Source organism: Haemaphysalis longicornis, unplaced genomic scaffold (assembly GCF_048455015.1).
Source record: "Haemaphysalis longicornis isolate Haplotype H1 unplaced genomic scaffold, Haemaphysalis longicornis Haplotype H1 scaffold_9, whole genome shotgun sequence".
Classification (NCBI taxonomy): domain Eukaryota; kingdom Metazoa; phylum Arthropoda; class Arachnida; order Ixodida; family Ixodidae; genus Haemaphysalis; species Haemaphysalis longicornis.
The window spans coordinates 44979066-44994066 of NW_027526460.1; the positions used below are offsets into that span (position 1 = coordinate 44979066).

At 46.5% G+C, this 15001-nt stretch overlaps 2 protein-coding genes across 2 annotated transcripts in view; one reads left to right on the top strand and one right to left on the bottom strand.

The window, feature by feature from the left end:
- Nucleotides 1–3829: 3829 nt before the first annotated feature.
- On the bottom strand, nucleotides 3830–5320 carry LOC144152695 (solute carrier family 25 member 32-like). Its single transcript, XM_077684096.1, has one exon. It carries the CDS (start codon nucleotides 5162–5164, stop codon nucleotides 4208–4210), a length of 957 nt encoding a protein of 318 aa, XP_077540222.1. The 5' UTR covers nucleotides 5165–5320; the 3' UTR covers nucleotides 3830–4207.
- Nucleotides 5321–7960: 2640 nt separating this feature from the next.
- LOC144152694 (protein regulator of cytokinesis 1-like) overlaps nucleotides 7961–15001 on the top strand; it is a 47737-nt gene continuing 40696 nt past the window's right edge. The window contains exons 1-4 of the mRNA XM_077684095.1: nucleotides 7961–8164; nucleotides 8779–9034; nucleotides 11382–11618; nucleotides 13724–13894. Coding sequence (XP_077540221.1) covers nucleotides 8136–8164; nucleotides 8779–9034; nucleotides 11382–11618; nucleotides 13724–13894 — 693 coding nt within the window. The 5' untranslated portion in view covers nucleotides 7961–8135. The remainder of the gene's footprint in view (nucleotides 8165–8778; nucleotides 9035–11381; nucleotides 11619–13723; nucleotides 13895–15001) is intronic.

The following is a 15001-nucleotide window of genomic DNA, read 5'->3' on the forward strand; positions in this document are numbered from 1 at the left end:
CAACGATGAAAGAGAACGTATTTTGTCTTCATGGCCCCTTAAAGGGGCCATTAAGACAAAATATGTTTTGTTAATTAAATGGGCTGCTTTGGCCCGATAGCACCAATTTTATCCCAAACTTCGAACAAATAATAGAGGTTCATGAAGCAGTGGCAGCTCACACCCACTTTTTGGCGATTTCTGTGTCACACCACAGAATCTTGTTTGTGCGGTTGGCGGCCTCCAACCTAAGCAACCAATAAGAAACCTGACTGGGCAATTGTAATGGGCGTCCAGTAACACACTGATATCGAACAAGCAGCGCAAAAGAGACGGGACATAAGAATGATGAACGATGACACAGGGCTGAAGTCTCAACTTAATTTTATGTGTTAGAAAAAACACACATATATGTACTCCCCTCTGAAGAGCCATGTGGCTTCATATCTTGTCATCCGCGATTACATCAAAGCATTATCAGACCGCACGTGCCAAATGTGTGTTTTTTCTAATAAAATTCATTTGAGAGTTCAGCGCTGTGACAGTGTTTGTCCTTCTTATGTCCCGTCTCTTTTACCCTGCTGGTTCAATATGGTCACTATGAATCAACTAGCCCAGCTTGCCATCCTTCCACACAGTGATAACATGCTTTTATGGCTGGCCCATATTACATCACTCCCCCCATATTACATCACTGTAGCAGAAAATTTGAAAGTCTTGCAACATTTTTGCATTTCTTTCAATTAAAAAAATGTCCTCCGTGGCTGCAATGGAGCTGAGTGAGTTGTCAAAGTCTAGCATATTCAAGATTAACAAAGTTATATTTTGTCTTCATGGCTCGTTTAATATTGTATAGTGCATGAGCAGAGAGAGCGACTTTTGAGTTCAGATAAAAAAAAACTGGTGTGGTTTGCGGGTGTGTTAAAAGATGCAAAAATTTGCGCAAACCTTGTATAATATTCCACAAACACTGAGAGTTGCATGTGCCACCATGGTCCTACTTCCGCTCTCGAAGCCGTCTTAATGGCATGTGCGCACACACATACTGGCACTCCAGACACCTCCCCCTCTAAAATTCACTCTTTACAGCTGTTGCTTGAAAAACGTTTTACGTTCTTGTTCGCGAACGGTGCCTCCACTGATGTGTGTCTCCTCTCCACCGAACGGAAGTGGAGTCCACCAAAGAGCTGATGGAGGAGATGATCCAGCGGTAGATTCAGCGTGCCATGAAACACAGCAGCAGGCGGAGGAGGCAGAAGAGAGGACAAGAGGCAGACCTTTGAGTGCCTGCCCAAGAAGTCCGACTCACATCTCTAGGGTGGCACCAAGAAGCTGGCCAAGAAAGCCGACACGCTGCCTCTCCTTCCCCCTCACGACCACTGCAGCCCCCTGCAGAGAACCCTGTACAGCATCGAGGGCCGCCACAACTCCGAGAAGTACTCCTGCTCCACTACAGGGCTGGCTCTGTGCAGCGTGGACTGCTACAAGCCAAACATGCTCCAGATGTGCATGTGAGCAGCACACGCCTGTGTGCGAGTGCATGCATATGTGCATGCATGTGTGTGTGTGTGGACTATGAGAAATGGTTTCATCAGCAGCGGGAACAATAAGGCCCTTGTGCTGCTGAGCCAGAGGTTGTGGGTTCGATCCGGGACGCAGTGGCGGCTTGTTTGATGGAGGCGAAAAGCGAAAACACCAGTGTGTTGAGAAGTTAGCGCACGTTAAAGATCCCCTTGTGGTTAAAATTATTCCGGTGCCCTCCATCTTAGCATGTTGCATATCCCATGTGTTACTTCAGCGTTAAACCCCACAATCAATCAATGAACAAGTCCGTCACTTCCACAGTCTCTCACACCATTGGCATTATGGGGAAATCAATATCAATCAAACAATCAATCAAACCTTGCGTTTAATGCGTGCTGGTGCTTACCGGATGCTGAGTGTTACTTGGACAAATTTTTTATGTGTGTAGTGTAGGCGAACTAGAAAATCTGCATGTCACCTGTGAAGCCTGGTTGCTGTTGTCATGCGGGCAAGTTTTGCGTTTGTGTAGGGATAAAATGAGAAAACTGCGTGCCACATGCGAAATGCACGTGTTGCTGATGATATTACTTTGTGTTTGAAGCTGAGCTGAAATCTGCATCGGTACGCTTGTATGTCAAGCTGTAAGGAATATTTGGTACATAAGCTATTTACTGTATTGCTCTGTTATTGTTTCGTACATAAATCATTTAATGTGTTGTTCAGTCATGAACTTTCAAGAGGCTGCAGTGCTGCTGTCCTTTTTCAGGTTGTGACGTTGTGAGGGGTGACCAGTGTGGCAGATTTCATTTTTTAATAACAAACTAATCAAGTACTACTTTCTGACAGCACTTTACGTTATGCTTAGCGAGCGTAAGTCACCACACCAGCACATTTGCTCTACCAAGAATTAACTATGGCATGCAAAAAAACACAGCCATTATTAAGTTGACTGTAAATGAAACAAGCTAGCTCAAGAAAGGGTAATGAGACTTGCTTGTGAATGAGAACAAGGCTGCAGAAAAAAAAAAAAGTAATGACACAAATTGAGTTTTGTCCTGCTTTTGTGTCTGGCCTCTTGCTGTTATATGTTATATAACAGTTTTGCTATATAGTGAATGCGGTGAATTGCATTCCTTCAAACCATTTCGGCTTGGCACTGATCCCTTTGCAGAGCGAGTCCCAAGTAGCATTTTTACACGTTCTGCTTTTTGCACTTAAGGCGGCAAGTTACGTATTAGTCGCACTTTAATATAGTTGTCCGTGCATTGTGACCTCTCTGTTCCCTGGCAATGCACCCCTGCCTATGTTTACTCACATGAAAAACTAAATTTTCAATGGAACATGCAAAAGATGATTGCTTACGGCTAGGATGACCAAACGTCCCGTTTTTGAGGCCCGCTTCTGTCGTCCTGTCTTTTTGTCCAAATTAACAATGATGTTCCGTTTTTGCGGGACTGCACAGTTTCAGAATTGGCGCCAAGCAAGTTGATCAAACGAAAAAAGTGCCAACTCACTATAAGTATATTTTACAAATATAAAACATTTACCAAGAGAGTACAATTTAGATCTATTCTAACCAAAGAACGCTATGAAGTTTCTTGCCAAAGACGAGTTTGAAGAGGCATTATTTCACTAGTGGATCATTGTCAAGCAAAACATTGCAAAGAAAGTAGAAGATTGAAACTCTTCTCGTATTTTGGTCTCTGAGAGATGGGTGCAAGTGTCCCACATCACGGGATGTACGCTGCTCGGGCATTTCTCGCATCGAGGAACTGGCCCTGTGTTTTCCAGAAACTGCGGCTCTAGTAAAGCGTGTTTTTTTTTTCCCGCTGTGAACTCGACGGTGGCATCAAAATGCTGTCAACATTGCATGCAATGTTACTTGTGCGGCTGAACTTTCTGTACGAGGGCAAAGAATTTTCCAACCGAGTTTTGAGAAATAAAGTTCTGCTAAAGAAATTAAATCGTCGACGAAATACACCAACGGAGGACCCCAAGTGGAACTTTCAAAATAAATGCAGGTGATTGAACTGTGAGTGGGATTGTTCCCTCAGCCTGAGTGAGGACTTATATCAAAATGTAACGTTTTAAATAAGAGCAGTTCTTGAATGAAAATGTTTTCTTCCAACCTTAATCTGTTTTTTAAGTACACTCCCCCCCCCTCCTTACTGGTGTGTCCCATTTTCATGAATTCGGTCACCCTACCTGGAGCACAAGCCTACTGGAAAATGCTTATCCCCTTATCAAGTTCAAAAGAAAAGAAAAGGCAACAAATATGATGAGTGCATGTTTAGCATTCTTGAGAAAACAAATTCAGATATTGAAACAATTTTCGAACCTTTTATTCAAGCAACAATCAGAGTATTACGTTTCATCTAAGCTATCAACACGTAAGCATTGACTAGGATAAAACGGATGGTGTAAGTGTTTGTGCCTACTATGTGCTCCAAAACAACAGCAGTAACAGCTCATATTAACGCGACACGTAATACAAAATAGCTTCTTTCTTTGGGGTGCAAATGCAATATTGCGCCTTAGGCACACTTAAGTGAAGGCTAGCAAAGTAAAAAAAAATTGTGCATGTTCTACTTCTAGATATATGTCTACATGCTTAACATTTCGTAAAGCCTTGATCATTGCTTTAAAAATGACTTCTGCAGTGCACGTTTCCACCCAAAACATCGCTTCCGCGAAACGCACCAGGCTACTTGTCTTTGACAACAAGCCACTTCGCAACGTTTTCGTAAACAACAAACGTGATCGCAGTGGCCGGCGTCACTCGCAGCGTGTTCGGCACGAGTCCCTTGTAGAAGCCTTTGTAGCCTTCAAATTTCCAAGTCCTGGTTACGCAATCCGCAACCCCCGCATACTTCTTGTGCTGGTCCTGCAATCTCGCTCTGACCACCTGGTACGGGTATGTGACCGTCGTCGCGAAAAGCTTCGAGAGGGCGGCGAAGACGAGGTACTCCAGTGAGCCCAGCTGTCTGCTGGCGACGTCCCGGTAGTAGTGCTGGTACAACTTCTTCATTTCTTCGTAGGCCATGAACTGCAGTGCGCCGTGTGACACTCCAAAAACCCCGGGGACAAAGCCCTTGTACAAGCCCCTGATTCCGTCAAGGCGGTAGATCTTCCTGAAGGCGTCCAACGTGCTTCTGTACCTGAGAGCCTCGGGCAGCTCCGCCGTTGAGTACTGGAGGCACATCCTCGTTTTTACGACCCATATCGGGTTCGTCATGACCAGAGTCATGAGGCCGGCTTCCGCGGCGGCCAACATGTGCTGACCGGGTCCGAGGCGCTCCGTCTGAGTTCGCAGGGAAGTTTGAGACTTGATGGCGTTGTAGAAGAAAAAGTAGAAGCCCCACGATGCGCCGGCTCCCAGGCAGTTGGGGGTCACACCTCGGTAGAATCCCACGATGCTTTCTTGCCTGAAAATTGTGGCAACGGCGTTCAGAAAGCCGCGGTACTGCGGCCTGCTCGATACTGCACCGTCATTTACTGCGAGCCGTATCTTCAAGAGGTCGAACGGGTGCACACACAGCGTCGATATCACACCTCCAGAAACACCGGCGATTAGATGGCCCGACTTCACGTGAGACAAGAATGAGAAGAAACCTGCATTGCGACCATCATCTTTCTGCGACATTTTTAACAGACCAGACATGGCTCTTTTGGGCGCACGCCGGTCGTCCGATGGCAGATCGCTATATCACCTTCGCGGCAATATCAGCCCTCATCATTGCCTATGCTACGCATTTTTCCGCATGCTCCCTGCCGGCCCTATCGCTTTTGGCTTGGACGTGACCTTGGATTGGACGGGTACTTGAAAAACGTTGCTTGAAAAAACGCAGTGCCTATTCTGTGGACCAGTCCACAGGATAGTGTTCAGCTTTATTCTGTGGACCAGTCCACAAGATAGTGTTCAGCTTTATTCTGTGGACCAGACCACAGAATAATGTTCAGCTTTATCCTGTGGACCATTTGAGGCGGCGCTTGGCGGTGCTGTTCGGCGCGGTCGTGTCGTGCAACATTTTTTTTTTTTTTTAGATACTTATTTCAGTTTCGTAAGTGCGCCGACTGTGCCTTCCCGGGTGGGCGCTCTGGTCGCGAGTTGGAGGGACTTTAGGCGGCTGCGTTGACGGCGTGCGCCGGTCCGCTGAGCTCTAAGTTGCGGTGTGTAGTTGCGTGTCTGCTCTACAAGTTTCTTCTTTTCGCTTGCGTTTGTCTTTACCCTTGTGCGAGAACTTTGCCTCTTCAGTGCATTCGGTTGTACGACCGCGGACGAAAACGTTTCGTGACTCCGTAAACACGCGGTTTTCTTTAATGTGCTGTCTTGGCGCCCCGACCTACCTCACAGCCGGCTGTACGAGCGGATAATAATAATAGGAATCTTTATTTACAGGAACAGTACATATAATTTCCCAGCCCACTTAAGCAGATGACGCTTGTGAGATGGCTGAGCACATGCATTGTGCATGGGGCACATGCTTATGTCTTTTACAAAATGAACGAAGAGGAAATCTCTTGCTAAAAAGCTTTTAATAAAACCAAGCAGCCTAATGAAGAAAAACCGAAAAATTCTTAATGCTATCACCGTCGGCAGGCGCGCATGCGTGTTCTGCCCCTTTCGTTTACCGCCGGTGCAACTACACGGTGCTCATGCGGTTCGGCCACAGCTCCCATGCTCCAGTTACTTCTGTCGGCACCTATACTTCTTTTTAGGGGCCGAGCCGCTTAGGGGCTGGGGCTGGCATCTCCCGTCGTCGTAATCGTCCTCTCATGTCACGGTGCTACAACACCCAGACACTCGTTTACGCCTCGCGCTAGAGCGCTTCGTAACGCGTAATTAATATGCAGTGCCCGGAGCTTACGTGGTTACCAATTTTAGAAGAATTGTCTTCTTTCGATGTGTATGATAGTTTTTGACCACCAAAGTTCGGTGAGCGGGTTTTAAACCGACACTGATGTGTTTTAAACCAGCGTCGTAGTCATTCACGTGCCTGTTTGTTCTATATGCAATAAAGAAAAAAAAGCATAGTAAAAAAAAGAAAAACACAGAGACTCTCCTTTACGCCTCGAGCTAGAACGCTTCGTGCTTCGAAGACAAGAGACTTTTACAGCAAAGCTGTATACCTCTATCCCCCCCCCTCCCCGACGGTTTCAACTCCGTTAATCAGAACAGCATTCCCCTTTACGCACAGCAAGCGATGCAGGTAGCGTAATGTCGTCGTCAGGCATTTAGTACACAGCATAACAGAACACACGAAATCGACAAAGACTTCCGAAGCGGCGAGCCCTACGTTCCACACCACGACGACCACGATGCGGCGAAATGCGGCCGAGTTCACGTTCACAAAAATTAGGCGGGCAAAGAAACGTCTTCAACTCCCGATGACATAATGCCGACCGTTTTAACGCTACAGGACGCTCAGTTTGTGCCGTATTTGTCTCACGCGAACTTTGTAATATGTAGTCGCAATGTTTATTATAGAACAACAAATTTGGCGTGGCTTCAGTTGACTTCGGGGCAGGCTTGCTAAAAAAATGTTGCAGTACGTTCAAAATCGGCATCAAAAATATGTGTTACTAGGTTCATAGCCTAGGTTTTTTGTAAACCAGATCACAAACCTGTGGACAAACCACGCAGAAAACGCTAAGTTAAGTTGGCCGCACAACCGCGCGCTGAAGAAGCAAGGTTCTCGCACGCGAAAAGAAGAAACTTGTAGAGCAGACACGCATGCACTACACACCCATGGAGGAAAAAAAAGTTTTTTCTTCCTCCATGTACACGCTCAGCGGACCGGCGCACACCGTCAACGCTGCCGCCGACACCGCGCAACACGCGACCGGAGCGCCCGCCCTGGAAGGCGCAGTTACGAAACTGAAATAAGTATCTAAAAAAAAAAAAATGTTGCACGACACTACCGCGCCGAACAGCACCGCCAAGCGCCGCCTGAAATGGTCCACGGGATAAAGCTGAACATTATTCTGTGGTCTGGTCCACAGAATAAAGCTGAACACTATCCTGTGGACTGGTCCACAGAATAAAGCTGAACACTATCCTGTGGACTGGTCCACAGAATAGGCACTGCGTTGAAAAAACGTAAACTTGCGTATGACGTCATCTTTATTTTTGTTACTAATTTAAAATTTATCAGACTAATTTGTACAATAACTGTAGATACCGCCCCTGTATTTATTTATTACCTTCCAGGCTATGTTTCGTACCGATATGTGGCATGCTCAATTAGTGATATTTTTACCGTAGAGTTTGAGAAACTCTATGATTTTTACAACCAGCTGAGCAAAACGTTCTTATAATAAACATTTTGATTACCAATGCTGTCCGTGCAATATAGTTTAGACAGTTCTCTTGTGGTTTTCTTCTCCCCCAAAAAACGCAAACACATTTGACAAAATTTTTTTTCTTTGTTTTTTTTTAAGTCGTAGTGGGCACCGATTGGCTGCGTCAAGACGACGTTGACGACGTCACGAGCCGAGCGTGCCTAAAGTCCACGCGCCGGTTTGGAACGACGGTTTCAGGCCGTGACATTACACTGACAGCTGACGGCCGGCAGCCGGTCAAATCTTCCAAACTACTGTGGATTGTGTTCCTCAAGACCTGCTGAACAACCATGGACGACGCTGAGATGGAAGCGCTGCGGTAAGTAGGCTTGACGTTCAAAAGTAAGTGGAAGGCAGCAGAGGCAACGGCTCAGTCTCCGCGTTCGTAACGCTTTGTTCTAGAACGCCTCGTTTGAATTTAACCTTAGGAAAGGCGTGTTTTTTTGCACCGAAATAACTTCAATTTCGTGGTAGTCGCAAAAGAAATTCGCGCAGCTTGCGCTAGTGGTGCAAGACGGGCGAAACGGCAGACGTGTCGGTGGGATGTTTGGGGGGAGGGGGGGGGGGGGGGGGTGTTGTATAAATCCCTAGGCAGGGTGCTGTGGTTGAGGAATCTTTTTGGGGGGGGGGGGTGTCGAAGTTAGTTCTTCTGGGGGTTAGTTCCCCTGTCCCTTCGTTGGAGACCTCGCATGGATTTCCGAACGCAGTGCCTAACCTGTGAACTTAATGCTGAATTTTCTCCGTGACTGGCAGGGCAGGATCGTTTCGTCTGCAGGCTTTAACATCTCTCCCACAGCGGACCACGTTTGCACGCGCCAGAACGGGCGGCAACCGGCTTCGCGAACTCGGCGTCTGTAGCGCGAGCTGACCTGCGCTCTCCACTGACACGGCGTTTGAAACCGTATTTTTTTTTTTCTTGCTGTCCGAACGCAGGCAGGAGACTCTTGACCGGATGATTCACAAGCTTACCAGGAAAGTCAATGCCCTGACGAGCCTGTGGCATGACATTGGAGTGACTGGGATGGCTTTGAAGAACCGGCTCGAGCGTACCGAGGATCACGTTGACCGGCTGCTCCAGGAGATGTACGTGGGGGAGGAAGCCATGCGTCAGCGCATGGTTGCCACCATCAAGCAGCTCACTGCAGAAATCGTCGAGCTGTCTGAACAGCTGGGCCTACCGGCGACACTGGTGAGTGTCTCTAGCGCTCGGTTAAAAGCCTTCCGGAACAGCTCACTTGGGAGTCCTGCTGCATTGATTTACACCATGGGCTCCTGGGGAACCTATTGTGTGGCTTTCAAATTGTTCTGTCTTCATGTAACTTCTTCTCCAGGTCCAATACGGGCCTCCAATGGCCAATGGTGTAGCCCGTGTGTTTAGAGATTTGTCTGTTGAAATGTTAGCAGAAATGCTGCAACGTTAGCTGTTTACTGAAAAGCGGGGCGTTAGGTTGTAAGCTTTGTTCGGAAATTTTAATTGTTTATAATGCAGTGTTCAGTGCTGACATATTTCACTCATCTTTTGGAAGCTTATTGTTATTGGCTGCACATAATTCGCTGTACACTACAAGGAACAAATTTACCCAGAGCACCTGCGTAACGGTCTCCATTATCATAGTGAATGACCCAGGGCTCTCTACCATTAACCCTGCTTCTTACTTTAAAGTGCAGAGCACTTTAGGGGCTCGCCTTGTTGTTGTAGCTCGCTGTAATGGTCGATGCCAAACGACTGCCGAAATCGGGCGGTGCCGCGAGATACTGGATTCAAGGGGAGCCCGGCGTTTCGTCATAGGGCGTCCCACAGGGGCTTCGAAAACCAAGTGGTTTAAATAGTCATAACCGTTTGAAACTCGTGAATTGCTGGCGCTTGTCATACTTCTCCCCGTAGTTTAGCACAAAAAATACTGCAGGTGCATTTGACACAAAATATATGTAATTAACCGGCAGCACCCGCGTTCATTTATTTCGGAAGGCTCGTTGGGTTGGTTTTTGCAATAGTAAGCGCAGGGGTGAGACAGCTGCGCAGATTTGATACAAATTTGTTTTCCTGCGCCAGGCTGCTCCAAAAGCTTGAAAATTGCGCCAAACTGCTCCAAAACAGTCCGAGAGCCAAGGATTTTAACGCTCCCGTCAGTTTCAGTGGGGGAATGATTGATCATACAATTGTCCCCGAGATAGTTTTTTGGAAAGTCACAATGTCGGGTTGCACATGCTAAATTCTGTGCGTTTTCAGTTTTTTCATCGAAAACTATTGCAAATTCCTGTAGCAAAAATAATTATGTGTACTAAGGCTTCAAACTACTTGTGCAAGTTGATGAACAAAACGGCAATTTTTGGAGCGACGTATCTCCGGAGACATTACTGGGCGTCGCCATCTTGGTGTGGTAAAGATGGGAAAACGTGGCCTCCGGGCGAAGCATTTGCTTGTGGTTCAGGCAGAGTGCTCTTCGCCGATGTCTACCTTGGTTTAGTTATGGGGATAGCTGGGTTTACATTTAGTCCTTTGATCTGTTGCGGGGCTCGAAAGACGGGAGTTCATCAAAAACATGGCGCCCGCAAATTCGCGGTGTTTCGGTCCGGTGCGTGTTTGAAGGGAAATTTCGGACTCATTGCGGTGTTATAAAACGCCGAGTTATTGCTGCCTTTAACAGCGAGCTTGCGAGTGGTGGAAATGGGACAATCGACGCTGCAGAAGCAGCGACGCAGGCTACATTGCCGCAAAATGTTCAAGCAGTGTCCGATAGCGGGACAGGCTATTAATTCACGCTAGTAATAATGGTTCATTTATCTGAAGTGAAATTTAATGCCAAGAGGGAGGCGGCTATACATACGAATGTTTTGCGCAACTTTTGCCGTGGCTCTACACTTGTGCGTATAGCCGAGTCCGAGTCCGAGTTTCGGCATTCACATGATTATAAAAATGCCTTACGATTGCTTAGTTTTTCAATTCAATATTTTAAATGGAGCTCTACTATGGTTTGTAAAAAGGTAGTGCAGTTCGTACCTCGTGATACTCTGGCAGAAAAAAAAGTTTATTGAGAGGCTGTTTCAGTGTTCTATAGTATGTTCAAAACCGATTTAAGAGTGCACTTTTTCCCCACGAGTTGCCAAAAATTTGATTTTTTTAGTCTCCTGAGGTGACATAATATATGTCGTTCTTCTGCTACAATTCAAGGTTCTTCTGCTCCAAAATCAAGATTTCGCTGCTCCAAAAACTGCTCCCAAATCTGATTCAGCTGTCTCACCCTTGTAAGTGAAAAAAGGTGCCAGTGCAACGCTGGCACGTGCTGGAGGAAAAGCAAGCACGAAAAGAACGGAACTCCCGCTGGCGCTGTTTCAGGCAGGGGGCGTGCAAGCACTACGGAGGTGGGAAATTTGAATTGCTTTGGGTGGTAGCAGTGAGCAGATAACAGCGCTACAGCCCACTATGGTGAATCACTTTCTCTGCACATCCGTCAGCTTTCACGTTGAGTGGAACGGCTTTTAATTTATTCGAAGCACCCTCGTGTTTTCATTAACATTTCGTTTTTCCCACGCAGCCTGAGCCGGACCTGACAGTCCTTCAGCAGGAGAACGCTGTGCGCACAAAGGCTGCAGAGCTGAACCTGCTCAAGTCTCAGCGCAAGAAGGAGTTCCGCAAGCTGCGTGCGGAAGAGGCCGAGCTCACTGCAAAGCTAGGCGCCTCCCCCTGCGTCCTGCCACCACCCACCCCCGTACCATCACAGGACGTTCTGAACCAACTGAGCCGGCACATAGCCAAGCTGACGGAGGAAAAGGTCAGTTCCAGCCACTGCCCTATGGAAGATTTTTCTCACGAGGACCTTTTCTCTGTTGTGTGCTACCTTGACCTGTGGTCGCCGCAGCCGGTGCAGGTGGTAATGAGTGCGCAAGCCAGGCCGAGTGTTTACTGTTACTTCCCCTTTTTATGGAGTTTGACAGCAGTTTTGTGCCCATCATCTTTGCTATTTCAACCATAACTCATGTACATATTTTAACCACGAACACGGCCACTGAATGACCACCTAACATAGTTTGAGCGTTATTTGGTTGTAGATACCCTTGCACCATTAGCGGACAGCAAATTTTTATGTTCCTTTTTCATTGCTTTCATCGATGCTTAATGGTCTGGAAATCTCAATACAGCAGTTTAAATACTTGAGCATGCTATAATTATATAAAATGGCCTGAAAATCGTCGGATTCAGTATTAGTGGCTTGGAGCCCAGAGTGCGCGTACAACAAAACCATGCCATGACCTCACTTTTTTGTGCGGACATCAATACGCTGTGGAGGCCGGTGAATGCGGCGTTTCGACCGCCCCGCCACCGAAGTTTAGTGGCTGAGCTGCCTGAAGGCGTCTAGGTCTACCATTGCAGCAGCTATGTGACGACTGCTTTCATTAAAAGCGCAGATGGTAACTTCGAACGTGATTTTAGTCTATAATATTGCTCCTTTCCCGCGTGCAGAGCTTTTTTTGGCAAAAGTGCTATTGTGGCGAGCGGTTATTCCTGTAGCTCTGGCTATGTGCATCAGTTCATGAACGCCACTAAGGCCTTGTCGCTATTTGGACAGTGCGTGTGAAGGGACATCGACGGTTTCTGCCAATGATCGAAGACGCTCAACTACGTCACCTTCTTTTTCTTACCTTGGGATGATGTCACAGTAAAAAAAATTTTTACGACCGACATTGTTGCAAGAACAAGAGACACTTGGTTAGAGGAGACGTTTGGATGAAAGTGGTTTGGTTGGTTTCCCTATGTTTGCCATGTTAGCAACATCACATACGAGAGACTTTGGTTACAAGGCACATGTTTCCTGCGTCCCTTTAGTGTCTCTTGTAACAAAGTTTTACTGTATCTATCAAGTATCGTATTTGGTGCATGAAAGTTAAATGTGATACATGATGTATGGGATCAAACAGCAACGCATGATACGATACGGTGCCAGTGTTCCCCCATTTTTCTTAATCCCCTTTTGGCCATAAAATTGCTTTTTATTTGAAATGCCATGAGCTCGAACTGTAATCTCACAATTTAATTGATTAATCTATTCAGCATCAGCCAACAGGAAGAAATGGACAATCTTCATCGTGAGTTGAGTGCAGGGAAGTAGCTGAAGAGTTGTTGCTTTTTATTCCGTTCTCCTCAGCACGTAACCTATTTGATATTTGCATTCAAACTGGTGGGAGTTTCATCCCAATTAGGCAGTATTTTTATTTGAGAACGGTTGTGTGTGGTCTTCATGGCCCTTTTTAACACTGCTTTTGTTCTTACTGGAGCTAACACTTCCAGGTTGTTTAAACCTATCTCTCACTGTCATAAATCTGACACCCAGCGACTACTGATGGCACTAAGAAGGAATCTTGCTTTTTGAGAAAAGTCGTCGAGAACTGCAACATTGTCGGAATTTTTAACGGGTACAAGACGGCACACGTAAAAGGAAAAAAATCAACCTCTGTTTTAGGGTACAACCGCTATATTTATTTATTTATTTATTTATTAGGGTACAACATTTTTTTAAACAAGCACCTAGGTTGCGTTTTCAAAAGTGTTTCATTTCAAGTGTTTGTTCCAGAAAACTGCTTAGGCAAGCCGCACCAATTTGTACAACATTTATATTTTGTGGCGTATCAAATTGTAGTGCAGGAAAGTGGATGTAGGAGGCGATAACCTGGTTTGACGCTTTTGACTTTTTCTGTATTAATAAGCTACTGCCGTAGCTGGGGGGGAATCAGCATTCACAGCACTGTCTTCTACTGATGGAGTAAAACTTGTTTCTGCGTTTTAGCATCCCTTAAATCTTTAGTGATGTCTCTCCATTCCCACTGGCTACGAAGCACACCTTGTGGAGTCGGCAACCTGCTGCGATTGACTCTGTTCCAGATCACGCGGCAGGGAAAGTTTGCGGTTCTTCGCAGCCAGATCATTGCCATGATTTCCCTGCTGGACGTCAGGCCGGAATCGCAACTGGAACAGGACGTAGTGGTGGAGGATCCGTCATCGTTCGTGCTGTCAGCCTCCAACATCAAGGCTGTCGAGGACTACTTGCAAAGGGTGAGAGACAGTGGTCGACTAGGCAGTGTCGGTGTCAGCACTTCTGGCCAGAATTCAATTTTTTTTTGTTCTGTTGACTATCCACCAGTAGTTTACTTTAATACCCGAAATGACTGATCGAAAGCTCGTTAATGGAACTGGTATGCGCTCATAAGATCCCCTAACCTCTTGCTTTTCATGAAGTTTGTTTCGATGTTTGGAAGGAAATTTTGGCCCACGCGGGACTGAAGTTTGCCTAATTCAAAGACCTTTCCTTCCTTAAAGGAGCACTGACACCAATTTTCGGCGTTAATATTATTGCACAGTTCGCTTCCTTCACTCAACAGAATACCCTGGCTGAAATATGAGCGGCCTGCGACGCGAAAAACATAGTTCAATTGGATCGCATTTATCGCGCCGACGGAGTAGCGCGCGGAGCGGCACTCAGTAAATGGACATCAGCGTGACATCACTCCAGGAGAGGAAAAAGAAGTGACGCGACAGCGCTCGTCAAAAACTTGGGACGTCACTTCACGCGCGCGGCCCCACGAGCGGCGAGCGGGCGCAACACCCTCTCAAGCGAGCGCCGGTGACGTCCGCACAAAGCGGTGAGGTCAAACCGGGAGGCTGTCATATGCGCCGTTCGGGATGAAAGCGCGGGAATTTGAAACAAACGATTTTCAGGCCGTTCAGTGCAATTAACTATCGCGCGGTGAAGTATTTGAAGTGCTATTTCAGGTTCGCCAGACCATTAGGCATCGATAAAAGCAATAAAAGTGTAACAAAAAATTTTCGTGTCTGTGCTCCTTTAAGAAATTGACATCTTTATTTGGTAGCTCAACGGCCTACCAGCTATCTGCAAGTAATCAGCTCGGTAGATAAGCAGTGTAGTACAGCATTGTTTTGCAACTGCATTTCCTCCCCTCCCAGTAACATGTTCTTTACGTGTTGGCAAAAAAATGGAACCGCTGGAATGTTTGTTATCGAATAAACACGGCGTAATTGCCCATAATTCCTTTTTCTAAACATTGCGTTATGCGGTCAATGATGTGGATAATATACAGGGCTATTTTTGGTCCCCTTCCGTGGTATGTTGGGACAGATTTTGCCGCAACTAATTTCCGCTTC

Excerpts from the sequence above, each read along its gene's own strand:
- LOC144152695 (XM_077684096.1), bottom strand. The coding sequence starts at position 5,164 with ATGTCTGGTCTGTTAAAAATGTCGCAGAAAGATGATGGTCGCAATGCA.